Raw genomic sequence first — 16,330 nt, 5'->3', positions numbered from 1 at the left:
CAGAGGCAGCTCCCCAGCACAGGTTCGTTGCCGAAACACTGGTCGCTGAAGGTTTCACAGTATTTGCCTAAACGTCAGACCGCCTGCTTCTACCCAATCTGTTTCATCTAAGGATTTTAGACAGCTAAGGGATTGAAGAGCTAACATCACAGTATTTTTTCAATCAATTCTCTATCTGCAAATGTAGGTGTAAGATGTCTCCAAGAAGAAAACGGAGATTTACTGAGTGCTTGGATGTGCCAGCCACCGGGCTCCAGGCTTTTGTAAGCATCAGCTCAGCTAAAACAACACCAACAGCCCCAGGAGGAGCAATTTTTACACCCATTTTCAAGATCTGAAACTGAGGCTCACAGGACCAAGGTCACACACTAGTAAAGAATAAACCCTACGTTCTAACTTCCATACGGGGCTGCCTCTGTGATATAACCTTCCCCTCCCGGTGTCTCCGTGTGGAGAAAAGCACTTTTCCTCCTCAGCCCTGATAACCTGCCAGGACCAGCCCACCCTGCTCCACTGACAAAACTCCCGACCACGTGGGGATCTAGATGCAGCACCAAAATCCTAGAATGTTCTGTTAGGTTCAGGATGTTCTATTATGCAAATTTAGACGCGGACAGTTCATGATGAAGATGAAAAATCATTTAAAAAGACCACAGACAGAGGCGCATACTGTGAGGCAGACCAGCAGTGGGTGCAATGGAGACCCAAGACTCTCCTACCCATGGCGGATGCGTGCAGCAGGAGGGAGTGCCGGCAAAGGCCTCCTAAAAACCAGGCCTGTAATGAGTCTGAAAAAACGAGCGTGCACTTGACAGGTTACCGCCGGGGAGAAGAAAGACGGACCCCAGGGCACGCACGGCGTCAGGGAAGTCACCCAAGTGTGTGGGAGGGGCTACACCCTTGTCCGTGTGGCAGGGGCCTGTGGTCTAAGGAAAGGGGAAAGCCTGGAAGCCTGTAGGAGGAAGAGGCAAGGCCAGGTATGTCTCATCCCCGCAGAGGCCACGCCGCGGGCTCTGGAAGCAGGCAGACCAGGGTCTGCATCTGGTTGTGTCGTCCACAAGGCACACGGCAGTTACACGATGCCCTGGCCCGATTCTCTCATCGACACGATCCTTCCACTTCCTAGCGCCCCTGCTGAGATTTAAGGAGATAATGAACCAGATACACAGCAATCAAACATTGAAACTCTCAGGGGTGGAGGGGAGGGAGCAGGGCGGCTCGGCCAGTTACGCGTCCAATTCGTGATTTCGGCTCAGGTCAGGATCTCGCGCTTTCACGAGTTCGAGCCCCTCATCAGGCTCTGCAACGGGCAGCGTGGAGCCTGCTGGGGATTCTCTCTCTCTCCCTCTCTCTCTGCCCCTCCCCCACTCCCACTGTCTCTGACTCTCTCAAAATAAACAAATAAAACTTAAAAATTTTTTAAAAACAGAATGGAAACTCTGGTCAGGATCCACATTTATGACACAAGTGGTAGACAAATCTCGCAGTGAGGCGCCCGTTGGGCACGCTGGCAGGGCCCGCCTTACCTGACGATGGGAAGCTTGGTGAAGGGCACTGGAGGCAGGGTGGGCCCACCTGGGAGGGTGAGGAGTTCCATGGTCCCAGGACATTTGCACGTGTAGTTCTCCAGGCTTTGAGTCACGTCTTTCTTTTCTGAAAAGAAAAAAACAAAATGAAGGTCAATTAAATAAGAGTAAAAGTAGGGGTCTTTGGGTTTTGCGGGGGGGTGGTTTGAGCAAAATAAAATTCTTAACCCAATCCATGCCAGTCCAGCGAGTCCATATTGTGACAGAAATGAAGGGGCGCTTATACAAGAGACCAAAAGAAAGCAGATGCTTTATTCACTTCATTTAAATAATCACCAGCAATGGCTCCATTCAGGGGCATATGGATAAAAAGGAAGTTAAATTACCGTCTTCTAGAAGACTTCATTTCCCAAGAGAATAAATCCTTACCAAATTCCAAGAAAGTCAGTAGGCAGGCAGGACTGGAGAATCAGTATATTTTATTACCTGACATATATATTTCCAGAAATTACTAGGTACCAAGCCAAATGCCAGGCCCTTTCCCCAAGGAGTCTACAATCCATCTGTGTAATAGATATTTAAGAGAATAATTACAAACCCAGACTATTTTGCTCCACCCCACCCCCACCCCTTGGCTGGGAGGGAGGAAAACAGGATACAGGGAATGCCGGCTAACGGTCCACAACATGCTCACAGGCTTTGTAACACCCCGGAGCCCAAGAGCACGTTACACACCCCAAACTGCGTAATTACTCAGGAAGGCAGGCATCACAATGCTCTTTTTACAAATGGAAAAGCTGAGACCAAACCAGGCCCAAGGCTTGTCAAAGATGTGTCAGACCTAAGCCAGTGGTCTTCTCACTGATCCCTTTGGAAGGATTAAGGGAGGCGGAAAGGGAGTTCACTCCTCCTGGCTTCCATTTCCTCTGCCACTGCCTGCAGGGAAAGGTGGAGGGCACGGGGACAGTGGTGACAGAGGGACACAACACCTAGGAGTCACCCCAGCTTCAGATGAATGGCTTGGTCCCGCTGGTCCAATGTGGGATCGCCTTAGGGGAAGGCATTCAACCAGAGCCAACCTTCTGCTCTGAAGAAACTACTCAGGATGCAAAGAGGTAAAGCATTAAAAAGCAGTGACTGGCAGGGCGCCTGGGTGGCCCAGTCGGTTAAGCGTCCGACTTCGGCTCAGGTCATGACCTCGCGGTTTGTGAGTTCGAGCCCCGCGTCGGGCTCTGGGCTGACGGCTCAGAGCCTGGAGCCTGTTTCGGATTCCGTGTCTCCCTCTCTCTCTGCCCCTGCCCTGCTCACGCTCTGTCTGTGTCTCTCTCTCTCTCTCTCTCTCTCAAAAAGAAAAAAGAAAGCAATGAGTGGCAGATGTGAGCACTGAGTGCAGTGAGACAGTGAGAGCTGATGGTCATCACACAGCCACACGGCTGCACTGAGAGAAAGGGGACAAGGTTGCCAGAGACCAGATATAGTGCTCCTCCGGGACTGGGGACCATAAGTAGCAAATATCGAGGCAAGGACACATATTTTAACTGGTAAAAGCTGCTGCCACAGGCATTTCTGTGTCGAAGCAGCATTCTCCGGGAAACAGGGGGGCAAGAAAGCAACCAGAATTAACTTTGGATGTGACATTGTAATGTTTATCTGCAAGATGAACAAAATTCTTTAAATAAGGAAATCATCTTCGATGTATACTTGATAAATCTCCTGAAGGGCTCCAGGCGATGGTGTGCAAATGACCTCATTTGCCTAATGCTGGGTACGGGGCTCGTGGCTTAGGTGTCTTATCAAGTTGGATTACGGCCTCTGAGTAAACCCTGCTGAAATGAAGAGGGAAATGAATGTACCCGTGAAGCCTGACGCCCCCTGCAGGGTCATCCAGGAAAAGCCCCGCAGCACATGCCTTGGCTTAGCTGTGGATCGGCCTTTCCGCGCCGACACCGTGCACAGCGCGAGTGCCAGCAGGAGGCGTTGCGGCTGCCGGCTTCTCGTGCAGGGCCGGCTCACCGGGGACCCCACGGCCTGTGCGTTCCGGCCCCTCCTTTCCGTCTGCTCGCTGTCCAGGCGGGGGATGAGCCTGGCTGCGAGCGTCCTCGGGGCTCTGCGGAAGCCAGGCGCACGGGGCCCTCCCCGCCAGCTGTGCGCGGTGGCTCCAGGCAGATCAACTCTCGCCTCACTTCCCATCAGGTGACATGCTAATAAGCTGCTGGGGGGGAGGCCTCTCCCCCCGGAGCCAGGGAGGGGACGTGGGGGTGTCACCGGCTCCTGACAGGACTATCGGCCAATTCTCCTCCCTCATCCCTCTCACGGCACTACATCAGGAGCCCCTCTGCACCACGCTCACGTCCGGGGTGCCCTCTGTCACCGCGCTCACGTCCGGGGCGCCCGTGCCTTCTGGAGCTTCCACAGGGCACAGGAACTAGGACCACGTCCCACCACCCAGAGACTTCATGTCACTGCAGTGGAGTTTCCGGAGTAAATGCTTGCGTGCGATTGCTGGTGAGGTCCATCCGATGGGAAGGTCCCACTGACCTCTCTCCTCGTGGATTTGAGCACCTGCCCTACGTTGTTTCCCAGATTCGTTATTTTATCAAGGATTACAAAATGGTGATTTTGTAATTCTTAAGTTCTCTGTACTTAAAACCTAGAATCTGTCTGTGAGGAAGGATTTTGTTCCTTATCAACCATCCCAGAACACCAATGATACAGAAGAGAGGGGTGATGAATGGCTGAGCCTTTCCCTGTACTTACTGGAGTGGACAACTGCCTCCAGGGATGTCCAGGGGGTTAGATGTGATTTAGTACCATTATGAACTGGTGGATTTTTATACATTTGGTATGTCACTTGATTGCCATCACACTTTTTTTTGATGTTCAGGTTGTCCCATCTTTGTCCACTGGGAGCTCTGTCACAGTGATTCCTGTGTCCTTTAGATAAGGCCTCATTATTCATCAACAGCTTGCTCTTTCTAGCTCATTTTCAGTCCCAGACCTAGAACCAAACCATTTCTCCAAGAAGCCCTTGGATCCTAGTGGGAAACAGTGCTTAGAAATCAGAGTCTGGAAGCCAAGGGCACTCATCACTGCTAGATTCTTACTGTCTCTCTAGGCCTTGACAAAAGGGACCACTTACAAAATGTTTTAAGTGTTGAGATTTTGTTAAGTGACTTTACTTTAAATTTTAAGATTTGGCAACTAAGGGGTGCCTGGGTGGCTCAGTGTGTTGAGCGATCGACTTCAGCTCAGGTCTTGATCTCACGGTCTGTGAGTCTGAGCCCTGTGTTGAGCTCTGTACTGACAGCTCAGAGCCTGGAGCTGCTTCGGATTCTGTGTCTCCGTCTCTCTCTCTCTGCCCCTCCCCCACTTGCGCGCGTGCTCTCTCTCTCTCTCTCAAAAATGAATAAACATTAAAGAGAGAGAGAGAGAGAGAGAGAAAGAAAGAAAGAAAGAAAGAAAGAAAAAAAGAAAGAAAGAAAGAAAGAAAGAAAGAAAGAAAGAAAGAAAGAAAGAAAGAATATGATGTCAAAATAAAACACTACAATTCCTCACAAGTGATTTCACAGAGGCAGGACCAGAGTCTGGGAGAAGACCACACACGAAACCTGATTCTACTGATAAGGCTTCATAAAGAAGAGGCAACATTCGGTCTTTGTCTAGGGGCACAGGTCTCTGGAAGCAAACACCATGAGTACAATTCTTGGAGGTTTTGCTACGTTGCAGGGAAAGAATGACAAGAATAAGGACATATGGCCATTAAAGAAACCATGTCTGAGGGGGAAAAAAGACTAAGGACACAGAATGAATCCCAATATATCATTATAAGTTGTATGTGCACAACAAAACCTAACAGAGAAGCTGCCCGAGGCACGTGTGAGAGGGAGCAGGCTAAGACTGAAAACGCCCAAAGGGCTGAGGGTGCAGGGGGCACGGGGGCTCCAGGTGGAAACAGCAACGTAGAATATGACACTGGCTACCGTGGGAGGGGGCTGCTGGCTTTCCCACGCGGTGACTGGCAAACATTTCACACGCGCCTCACACGTGCGTCCCTCTCTGAGACAGGACACCTCAGAGACTTGTGACTTTGCTGCAGGGATCTCACTGCTGGCAACAGAGGACGCACCCAAGTTTGCCAGGCAGACAAGGAAGGCCTCCGTGCAGGGAAGGAAAGGAGAGGTGCTCAGAGGCGAGAAACGGTGGGGCCGCTCAGGGTCCACTTAGTTTGTACTTGGTCCTGCCGTCAATGGAGACCAGCACTGTTTCAGCACTAAGCGGCCCCTACCTGGACAGCTGCAATCACTACTCCCAGTTACACGTACTGAGCACTTACTGCATGCCAAGTATTGTAACAGGCGCTCAGACTACAGAACCGTAAGGGAAGAGATCCTGGTACAGAGCAGAACCTCAATAATTTTTATCCGAAATACGTTTGCCATCCCCTCCCACAAAATCCTGCCAAAAAGGGGTGGGAGGCATCATTATCCCCCTTTTAAAGTGATAAACATTAGCTTGGTGACGATCTGAGAGATCTGATTGTGGATTAATATAAAATGCTACCAAAATGATTTATTAATGTTTAAGTGTGATATTAAATACCATGGGTATATAAGGAAATGTCCTTTTTTTAAGCAGTGCATCCTAAGGACTGAAGGTGTGAACTGAAATGATGTCTTAGGGTTTTTAAAAAGTAATTCAGCACACAAAGCAAGTGAGAAATGAAGTAAATGTATAAAAATCTTACTAAGCATCGAATCTGGTGTATGGGACCGCTTCATTATTCCTGGTACCTTTCTGTTTGAGAATGTGTCGCAGCAAAAATATTTAACGAGCCTGGGGAGGTGAAACGATCTGCTCAAGAGAGGCACCGAGCTGGAATTTTGGAATTTGGATCCGAGGTGACGACGTCTTCCTGTCCCCCAGATTAGGCCTGATCACAGACACCCCAGTGTCGCGGTAACACAAACAGCAGGGCTCCCGGCCACAGCGGTTCGAACCCGTGTTCCGCACGCCCAGCTGGAACGAAGCTCGTGACCAATCCGAGCGTGGTCCTAAGCGTAGGATTTGGTCAGAGGGAAGTGAGAACTCCTTAATTTATTCCACTAAAACTCAGCTGCCTTAGTCTGCTCTGGCCGACATAACAAAATAGCATAAAGTGGGTGACTCACCACAAACACATACTGCTCACAGCTCTGGAGGCTGGGAAGCCCCAGATCGAGATGCTACAGACTCAGTCCCTGGTGAGAGCCCACTCGACGGCCTGCAGCTCCCACCCTCCCGCTGTGTCCTCGCAAGGCCTTCTCTCCAGGCACGTGTCTCCTCCTCCGAGGGCATCAATCCCACCAGAAGGGTCCCACCCTTAAGACCTACTGCACGCCTGATTACCTCCCAAAGACCCTGCCTTCAGTTCAATCATACTGGGGGCTTGGGTTTCAACCTATGACTTTGGAGGGAGACACACGCAGCCCATAACATCACTATAAACTTGTCCAACTTTGCCCAGAAGACCCGACGGTTCATTTCACTCAAGCTTGAGCACCTAATACCCTGAGAGTTATTTTTCCATCCCAGAAATTAAAGAAATCATGCAAAGACAACATTTTTAAGAAAGCCCAGCTGCCACCTGACTGTACTGTTTCTTATAGAAGCAGAAAATATGAGCACCCCCACTTCTGAGCACAGAAAAAGTCACAGGCCATTTGCCATTTCAAAAGATGACACTGGCACAAAACCCAACACATCCTGATTTCACAGTTCGGCGCTTTGTGCTCCTTCTAAATAATCATGTCAGACACCCGTGTCCGCATAAATCAGGTATGATGTTCTGAACAGGAGAGAAGAGAAAGGAGCACGTCTTTTCTTCCAAATATGAAAGAAAAATACTAAGGAAGAAGAAAATAAAAGATACACAGGAAAAAAGCAGAGGTGCGGCCCAAGACGAGACGATTTGAAAGTACACTTTCGGAATCGGTTCTGACACCTTCACTTACAGAAAATACAAACCGCAGCTCACCTTGGAACTGCTCTCCTAAGACCAGTACTATTGATCTTTCAGCATTATGACGCTGAGATCTTTGAGGGGGTTCCCAATAAGTAGACCTCCTCGGCCCCCCCTGGCTCCTAGATGAGTTGAAAACAAAACAAAAAGACAAGACAGGGATAAAACGTCATCTGTGTTACCGACACAGCCCATGTGAAAGGACACGACATGTTTCTCAGAAAGTGCAACTGCTCCCTGGCACCAGGACCTGGGCAGACAGAGGCCGTGCCGAACTGGGCAGGCCCCACCGCCCAGCCCGCTCTGTGGCCATACACGTCACTAACAACGACTTGGAAACGTGCCTTACTTGTTTTCTCTTCTCGTCATAAAAGGAAATGTCACAGGGTGACCCAAAAGACAACCGCACGACCCTCGTGTACGGCTGGTGGGAGAGGGCAAAGCGGGGCGGCCTCTGAGGAACGCAGTATGGCAGTCCCACGGAGTCACCACACGAGCCACCAATGCCCCTCCTGGGTGGATACTCAGAAGCAGTGAGGGCAGAGGTTCAAACCGATAACCTGCACGCCGTGTGCACAGCAGCGCTGCTCACGGCGGCCAACAGGTGGAAGGAGCCCAGGGGTCCACCCGTGAACAAACACAATGTGGTCATAGAGAAAACGGAGTGTCATTCAGCCTTAAGAAAGGACGGAGACTCTGACACCTGCTATGACACGGATGAGCCTTGAGGACATTGTGCTGAGTGAGGACGACTAGCGCATGAGCCCCCTGCTGTGAGGGCCCTGGAGCCGTCACATTCATGCATGCACGGGAGAGGCGAGCAGGAGGTACCAGGGGCTGGGAAAGGGAGCTACTGTTCAGGGGGACAGAGCTTCGGTTTGAGATGATGGGGAGACCCTAGAAATGGGCAGCGGTGATGGATAAACAACAGCGTGCACGCACTCGATGCCACAGAGTTATACCTCTAAAAATGGTGAACACGGTAAACGTTGTGCCGTGTATATCTTACCATGATTAAAGAAAAAACGTCAGTGAAACTAAGGCATGAGCCAGGTGTGGTGTGGGCCCTGGAACACAGAGACGTGTGGGCACGAGCAAAGACGCCACACTCCAACTAGTCTCCCTATTAAGGGTGTGAGGGAGGAGGCTCGGCCGTGCGAGCGGACACGGCGCGGATGGGTGTCGAGGCTGGCGCCGAAGGCCACGGGGCTGGGGGGACGGCAGAGGCACCGAGCGGGACGTCCCAGGACAACAGAGGCCAGCAACCACAACATCCCAACACGGGGCTCAGACGCACCGCGTCTGAAGTACGGAGGAGCTGCCCAGAGGGGCCAAGAGACCCAAGGGACGGCCGGCTGGTGACGAGGCCGGTGGACCGGAAGAAGGTAGGGTCCTGAGCACCAGGAACATCAGCAGAGAGAGAACACCTCCTGGGGAGAGCGTAAGGAGGCCACGGAAGACCGGAGGCCCCATGACGACACTCAGGGAAACACAGAGGCAAAAGGCAGGGAGAAAAGGAAAAAGTAGGAAATCAGCTTGAAAGGAAACCATCCTGGAAGTTCGGACTGAGATGCAAGAAGCCAAAAGATGAGCGTTTCCACAAGAAGAGAAACAGGGGTGAATGCGACACAGAGGCCGATGAGGATGCAGACAGAAAACCAATGTCACTCCTGAAGGTTCAGGGTCACGTGTCCCCATTGAAGGGGACCGTGGCAGGCGCAGGAACCCAACAACAACCACTTGGGACCTGGTGGGGACCGAGAAAGTGGCGCCAGCCCCCAAGCCAGGAGTAACGTGCCAAGTACGTCCAGGCGGCCAGCGGGAGAGCGCAGCCCGCCGTCAGGGGCCGTCACCTGCACCGTCTCACCCCTAGATATTAACACTGACCCAGTGATGAACGCCATCACCCACCCCACTGCAGCATCCAAGACGAGATACCGCTTTTCTAAGGTCACACTGGTCATGAGCAAGGCTGGGACTTTAAGCCCAGGCTTCTCAAATCCAGGGCTTCTTCCACCATATGGAGCGACTTCCCTTGGGCATTACTGTGCCCATTTCACAGAGAGGAAATCTGAGGCTTCAGAAGGAATTTCCTAAAGCATTCAGATACGAAGTGGCTAAATTACATGCAAACTCAGAGCTCTGAGTTCAAACTGTTTTTTCCATTGTGTTGCACGGCCCACCCGAGCCGCCCCAGGAGGTGAAAATAACGGAGGAGAACACGGGTGTCTCGGAGCAGCCAATCCAACACGTCCGGCAAGTCAAGCATCTTACGTAGCAGGAAAAACCAACTCAACTCTTCTTCATTCCACGTGTACATCCAGGCGGGACGATGGTCCAACCCCAAAAGGCAAAACAGTCCCCAGGGTCACCACTAGAAAGATGACCAACGATGTGCCAAAACAGCAGACACTGAAGACGCCCTTGTGGACCAAGAAAACAAGCCCTTCCCTAACTGACGGGACGGACTTAGACAAACCCGCAGTGAGCCACACAGGCCGCCTCCCGCCCGCATAACTTCCTTCTTGTTTCTCGCTTAATTTACATGGTGGCAGGTCAGAGTCTCTGACAAGCGACCCTTCAAGTAGACCAGGAGATGAAACATTTTTCCTTGTTCTTTTCAAGTATGTAAACATGTTCTACCAAAATGAAAGGCAATTATGTGAAGCCACCCGCTCCTTATATCCTCATCTATTTAAAGCACTACCTAGAAAACATTTAAATATCTCTAGAGACCTCAATAAAACACCCACGAGGGGAAATTCTCCTAAGCATAAAGACTTAATAAATAATTAGAAAGAATGTGCACATCCAACTATGAACTAACAGTCAGATAAGGTAAGGTACAGTAACAGTGCAAAGTTACATAATCATTAACGATGACATTTATAAAGAGTCTGAGATAATACGGAAGATCTCTGTTATGTGGAAAATCAGGATGCAAAACCATATTTATAGAGTAAATTCAATTTAAAGATAAATCCAGGGGCGCCTGGGTGGCTCAGTTGATTGGGCGTCCAAGTTCAGCTCAGGTCATGATCTCACCGTCTGTGAGTTCGAGGCCCATGTCAGGCTGTGTGCTGACAGCTCGGAGCCTGGAGCCTGCTTCGGATTCTGTGTCTCCCTCTCTCTCTGCACCTCCCCTGCTCACGCTCTGTCTCTCTCTCTCAAAAATAAATAAACATTGGGACACCTTGCTGGCTCAGTCGGTTGAGCGTCCGACTTCAGCTCAGGTCATGATCTCACAGCTCATGAGTTCGAGCCCCGCGTCGGGCTCTGTGCCGACAGCTCAGAGCCTGGAGCCTGCTTCGGATTCTGTGTCTCCCTCTCTCTCTGCCCCTAACCCACTCGCATTCTGTCTCTGTCTCTCTCAAAAATAAATAAACATTACAAAATAAATAAACAAATAAATAAATAAATAAACATTAAAAAAATTTTAAAGGTAAATCCAATTTAAAAAGAATAGAAAACAATACAAAAAAATTCACTGAAATGTTAACAGTGTTTGCCCATGCAGGATGATGCATAACTTTTTCTTTTCTGTTTTTTTTTCCAAGATTTCTAAAATAAGTATAATAAGGACACACTAGTTGTACAATAAAAAACATTTCAGAAATACTTGGAAGTGAATCTGCAACACCGTTTGGTAAAGAAAAGCCAGGGGTTGTGTACAGGGGTGCTCCTCACGCGTGAAGAACGCAGCACCCTGAAATGTCCGTGGACAGCGCCGAGGCACCCACGTTGCGACGGAGCTCCTAGTTCACTGTGAGGGCGTGCGCAGCCTGTCCCCCCACACGCGCTGTTCTCGACGGCAGCCTGACGTTTAAGGAGGACTTGCTATACGCCAGGCACTGGGCCAAGCACTCCAAATGTTGTCTCACTAAATTGTCCCCAAGAGATTACGTGAGGGGTGCCACCGCCACCCCGATTTACAGAGGAGCAGAGTGAAGCTCAGAAAGCCCTGCTCCGGCCGAGTGTTCCCTCCACGTCTCCCCCAGGCTCTCCCTCGTGACAAACTGCTGTGCTCAGCCATGTCCCTTCTTCTGAAACTATTTCATACTTCACTCAGCATTCCTTTAACCAACAAATACCGGGGGTGCCTGGGTGGCTCAGTCGGTTAGGCGGCTGACTTTGGCTCAGGTCATGATCTCACGGTCTGTGGGTTCGAGCCCCGCGTCGGGCTCTGTGCTGGCAGCTCGGAGCCCGGAGCCTGCTTCCAATTCTGTGTCTCCCTGTCTCTCTGCCCCTCCCCTGCTTGCTCTCTGTCTCCTTCTCAAATAATAAACATTAAAAAAAAAAAATTTAACCAACAAATACCGGCTATCTGCCCTGCATGAGGAAGATCTGTACCTCAGACCCTCAACCGATGGCCTCCTCTTTGAGGACAAGATCCCCTAACTCCTCAGTCTCCATCAATACATACTAACGAATAACGTGGAAAAGACAACAGAAATCAATTCGGTTTCGCATGTATTGACTACTTTCCAGGTAAAGCACTATCCAGAATGGGGAAAGATCAAAGGTGAGTAAGACCCAAGGAGGGCGTGACCTCATAAGAGAGCCAGAGCAAAATTACTCTCAGGACACAAGGAAACGATCCTGAATTCTGAAGTAGGTAAGGCCAGGAGGAGGTAAAGAGGGGGCGAGTTTGACTTTCCCGTTTGTAGGAGGCGGAGCTCACTGCGACAGGAGAAGCGCGGAAAGCCACACCACACGCTTAAAGAGCGACACAGAAGTCCAGCAGATAGGAGATACAGGTTAAGCACATGGAAGTGAAATGAAATTAGGTTAAAAAGATGGTTTGGATCAAATTGCCAACGTCCTTGAGAAGGAGCTGAGACTTTATTAAGACAGAGAGGGGCCGTCACCGCCGCTCGCAGGGAACAGAAGGATGCGATTTCGCTTGCATTTCAAGGAGATACTTCTGGCTTCCGTGTGAAGAATGGACCAGAAGGAGCAAAGCCAGGAAGCAGGATAGGAGTCCAAGAACTGGCTCTTGAAAGTCTGAACCGTGGCTGGGACAGTGGAAGGGGGAAGAGGGATCCCACGTGAGAAAAACTCAAGCATCAGAACGGATAGAGGACCTATCCAAACAATTAAGAGGATACAGGATGCAGAATTTAACAAGCAAAACGGATGAACATATGGAAGGAAAAAGAGGAGGGGAGCAAATCATCAAAGACTCTTAATGATAGAGAACCAACTGAGCGTTGCTGGAGGGGAGGCAGGTGGGCGATGGGCTAGCTGGGGGATGGGGACTAAGGAGGCCACTTGTCCTGATGAGCCCTGGGCCTTGTATGTGAGGGATGAATGCTTAATTCTACTCCTAAAACCAATACTGTACTATACATTAATTAACTAGAATTTAAATAAAAATTTGGGCCCGGGGAGGGAAAGAGGATATAGGCCGGGCAGGATAATTTGGGAACGACTCCAAAAGTTTTAGGCCTCCAAGAAGAAAACCGTGACACCCTCGAGGAAAAGATAATTCAGCTGGGGCAACGGTGATATTAGGACCCTTTGAAATTCAGGGGACATGTCCGGTTTCCACGCGTAAAGTTCAGAGGCCAGGACTGTAAGTACAACTGTAGGAGCACCCGCTGCAGTGCCAGGCAGAGGAGGCAGGAAGCTGAGAGCGAGCCGGGGCCGGGTGGTTCTGCGGCCGCTGGCACAGAGGAGGGGGCCGAGCGCCTGCAGGAGGGAGGGGAAAGGAGGGCCTCGGTGCAGGCCAAGCTGAGGTGGCCTCCCCGAGCCCCGGGACCCAGCCGGTTGAAGGGGAGCTGGAGGGTGCCCAGGAGGGCCCGGCCACTGCCCTGCAAAAGCTGACGGAAGCCAAGAAAGCCTCTCGTGAGAGCAAGAGGGACGTATGAAGGGCACTAAAAATCGAGCCTCACAAGGTGAAGGAAAGGAAACGTGGGTGGCTCAGTCAGTTAAGCATCAGACTCTGGATTTCAGCTCCGTTCATGATCTCACAGTTCATGAGTTCGAGCCCTGTGTTGGGCTCCGGGCTGACAGTGCAGAACCTGCTCAGGACTCTCTCTCCCTCTCTTTCTGCCCCTCCTTTACTCATGCTCATGCTCTTTCTCTCTCTATCTCTCTCTCTCTGTCTCTCTCCCTCTCAAAAATAAATAAACTTATTTAAACAAGAGCGTCCGACTGGCTCAGGTCATGACCTCGCTGTTCTGGGTTCCGGCCCCACATCGGACTCTGTGCTGACAGCTAGGAGCCTGGAGCCTGCTTCGGATTCTGTGTCTCCCTCTCTCTCCGCCCCTCTCCCACTCGTGCTTGCATGCACACACTCTCTCTCTACCTCTCTCAAAAATAAACAAACATTAAAACTATATATTAAAAAGAACAATGAAGATGAACTCTAGGAAATCCAACTCCGAGAAGCTAGGCTGCAGAGGGGGCAGCCCGGGGGCACGGAGTGGCAGCGGGGGCGCTGCTGATGACGGAGGGGGGCCCGGAACGCACAGAGGCGTGAGCTGAGCCGCCGGGAGATGGGGGAGTGGACCACACTGGCGGACCAGAAGCTGGAGGGCCTCAGTGCTGCTGAAGGAAAGTACTCTCAGAAGGAGGGCCAAGCGGAGGAAGAAACAAGGATTCTTGAGGATAAACCCCAGGAGGCAGAGACCCGTGCTGAGTTTGCTGAGAGACTGGGGACGAAGCAGGAGCAGACCACCACGACTGAAGCCAAGACCCCCCACCCCCCACCACGAGGCAGCACCTCTGCTCACAAGGTGCCTGGCCAGCCTCTGCCTGACCCGAGCGAGATGCACAGCACCCCGGCCCCCCACTCTGAGCCTGCCCCAAGGTGCCCCAAGCTGGCCTTGAAACCCAGGGCTGGCCTTTAACTGGAAGGCTGTTGTCTCCTTTTGATGCGCCTCCCACGCCACCCCTGCGTCTTCTTGTCTCTTTGCCGACCCGCCTCTGTCTCTCCCATGAGGCCCCGGGTGGGCTTGAGGCTGAGCACCGGTGGGGACAACGTTCAAGGGAGTGCGAGTGCGGTACCAAGTGTCTCTAGAAACATGCCGTGAAGGGGGCGCCTGGGTGGCTCAGTCGGTTGAGCGACTGACTTCGGCTCAGGTCATGATTTCGCGGTCCGTGAGTTCGAGCCCCGCGTCGGGCTCTGTGCTGACAGCTCAGAGCCTGGAGCCTGCTTCAGATTCTGTGTCTCCCTCTCTCTGACCCTCCCCCGTTCATGCTCTGTCTCTCTCTGCCTCAGAAATAAACAAACATTTTTTAAAAATTTAAAAATTTAAAAATTTAAAAAATTTAAAAAAAAAGAAACATGCCGCGAGGAACACACTTGGCAACTGCCTTATTTGTTGCTGACGCAGTGACCACCTGCAAAACATTCCTCATGACGCCGCGGTCCTGAAGCAGCAGTCTTGCCCCACCCTCAGTCCTCACGTGCAGAAAGTCACTTTTCAGCTGACGCACACCCGCGTCTCCCCACGGTGGCGGGGAGAGTGGCAGGGGCCCTCCTCAGTGAGGGCCAGGGTGCGGAAAGGAGATTCCCAGAGGAGTCAGCCAAGACAGTGTGGCTCAGGGTTCGGCTCCCAGCCGTCTGTAAGCAACTTTATTTTTGATTTTTTTTTCATCAGAAGAGACCAAGTTAAGATGTGAGACCTCCACCTGAGACCAGATCCTTGCCCTTTCCTTACCCCTTTCCCAACCGCCCACGGAATGGGTCATGTTCCCCTTATGTGGAGGTGACCACTTATCTGCTCTCCTGCCTCCGTAAAAGAAAGAAGAAAATTAAGAGAATTATGTGTTTGCCACTAGATTTAGCCGCATGAAACAAACACCTGTCACCCCCCGCTTCTCTGGGTCTGAAGCTGCTGTCCCTGAAAGTGCCGTCTCACTGTGCTTTGTATCAGCTAGTACTGGAGAAATCCTGAATAGCTTATGTACAAAACTGGTTTTACATTTTATACTACTTTGAAACTTCGCTTCTGTAGGGTTGGGGCACCCTGGCCACCCCGTCGGGCTGAGAGCTCTCTACAGTCTGGGCTGACATGTGCTGGTCTTTTAAAGTTTCTTTCCCGGCCCAATTCCCCTTCTGGTGAGATTTGTGTGAGGTCTGATAGGTGCACATCCAGCAGCTTCTGGGCTTACAACACACTCTCCTTTGGTGGGCTCTCTCCGGGCGCCGACTGGAAGAAAGAAACCAACAGTGTAACTGTATTCATGCTGAAAATTGACAAGTGTCTTTTTGGAATAAAGGACCAGTTCCTCCATTAAAAAAAAACAAAACACAGGAAATATAAGCCTAAAATATGAGCAAATTTTTATTTTAAAAAGTATATTTTAGGGGCGCCCGGGTGACTCAGTCGGTGAAGCATCCAACTTCAGCTCAGGTCATGATCTCGTGGTTTGTGAGTTCAAGCCCCACGTCGGGCTCTGTGCTGACAGCTCAGAGCCTGGAGCCTGTTTTGGATTCTGTGTCGCCCTCTCTCTATGCCCCTCCCTGCTCATGTTCTGTCTCTCTCTCTCTCTCCCTCAAAAATAAATAAACATTTAAAAAAAGATCTAAATATATATTTAAAAAACCTATATATTCACATATCTCATGGTTAGTGGGTTCAAGCACCACGTTGGGCTCTGTACCGACAGCTCGGAGCCTGGAGGCTGCTTCGGATTCTGTGTCTCCCTCTCTTTCTGCCCCTTTCCCTTTTGTGATCTGTTTCTTTCTCTCTCTCAAATATAAATACACATTAAAAATAATAATAAAACTATATTTTAAATATACCAAGAGCTTAACTCCTTTGTTTTTAATTTTTTTAAATATTTATTTATTTTT

General features: G+C 50.7%; 1 protein-coding gene across 2 annotated transcripts in view; it reads right to left on the bottom strand.

Moving 5' to 3' along the window:
• Positions 1-16,330, bottom strand: part of TRAPPC9 (trafficking protein particle complex subunit 9) — a 566,939-nt gene that overhangs the window by 452,973 nt on the left and 97,636 nt on the right. For both annotated transcript variants that reach the window (XM_049633425.1, XM_049633426.1), the window contains one exon: positions 1,527-1,653. In XM_049633425.1, coding sequence (XP_049489382.1) covers positions 1,527-1,653 — 127 coding nt within the window. The remainder of the gene's footprint in view (positions 1-1,526; positions 1,654-16,330) is intronic.

Source organism: Panthera uncia, chromosome F2, assembly GCF_023721935.1.
Source record: "Panthera uncia isolate 11264 chromosome F2, Puncia_PCG_1.0, whole genome shotgun sequence".
Taxonomy (NCBI): Eukaryota; Metazoa; Chordata; class Mammalia; order Carnivora; family Felidae; genus Panthera; species Panthera uncia.
The sequence above is the reverse complement of the archived record's forward strand: the minus strand, read 5'-3'. Positions and strand labels throughout refer to the sequence as shown.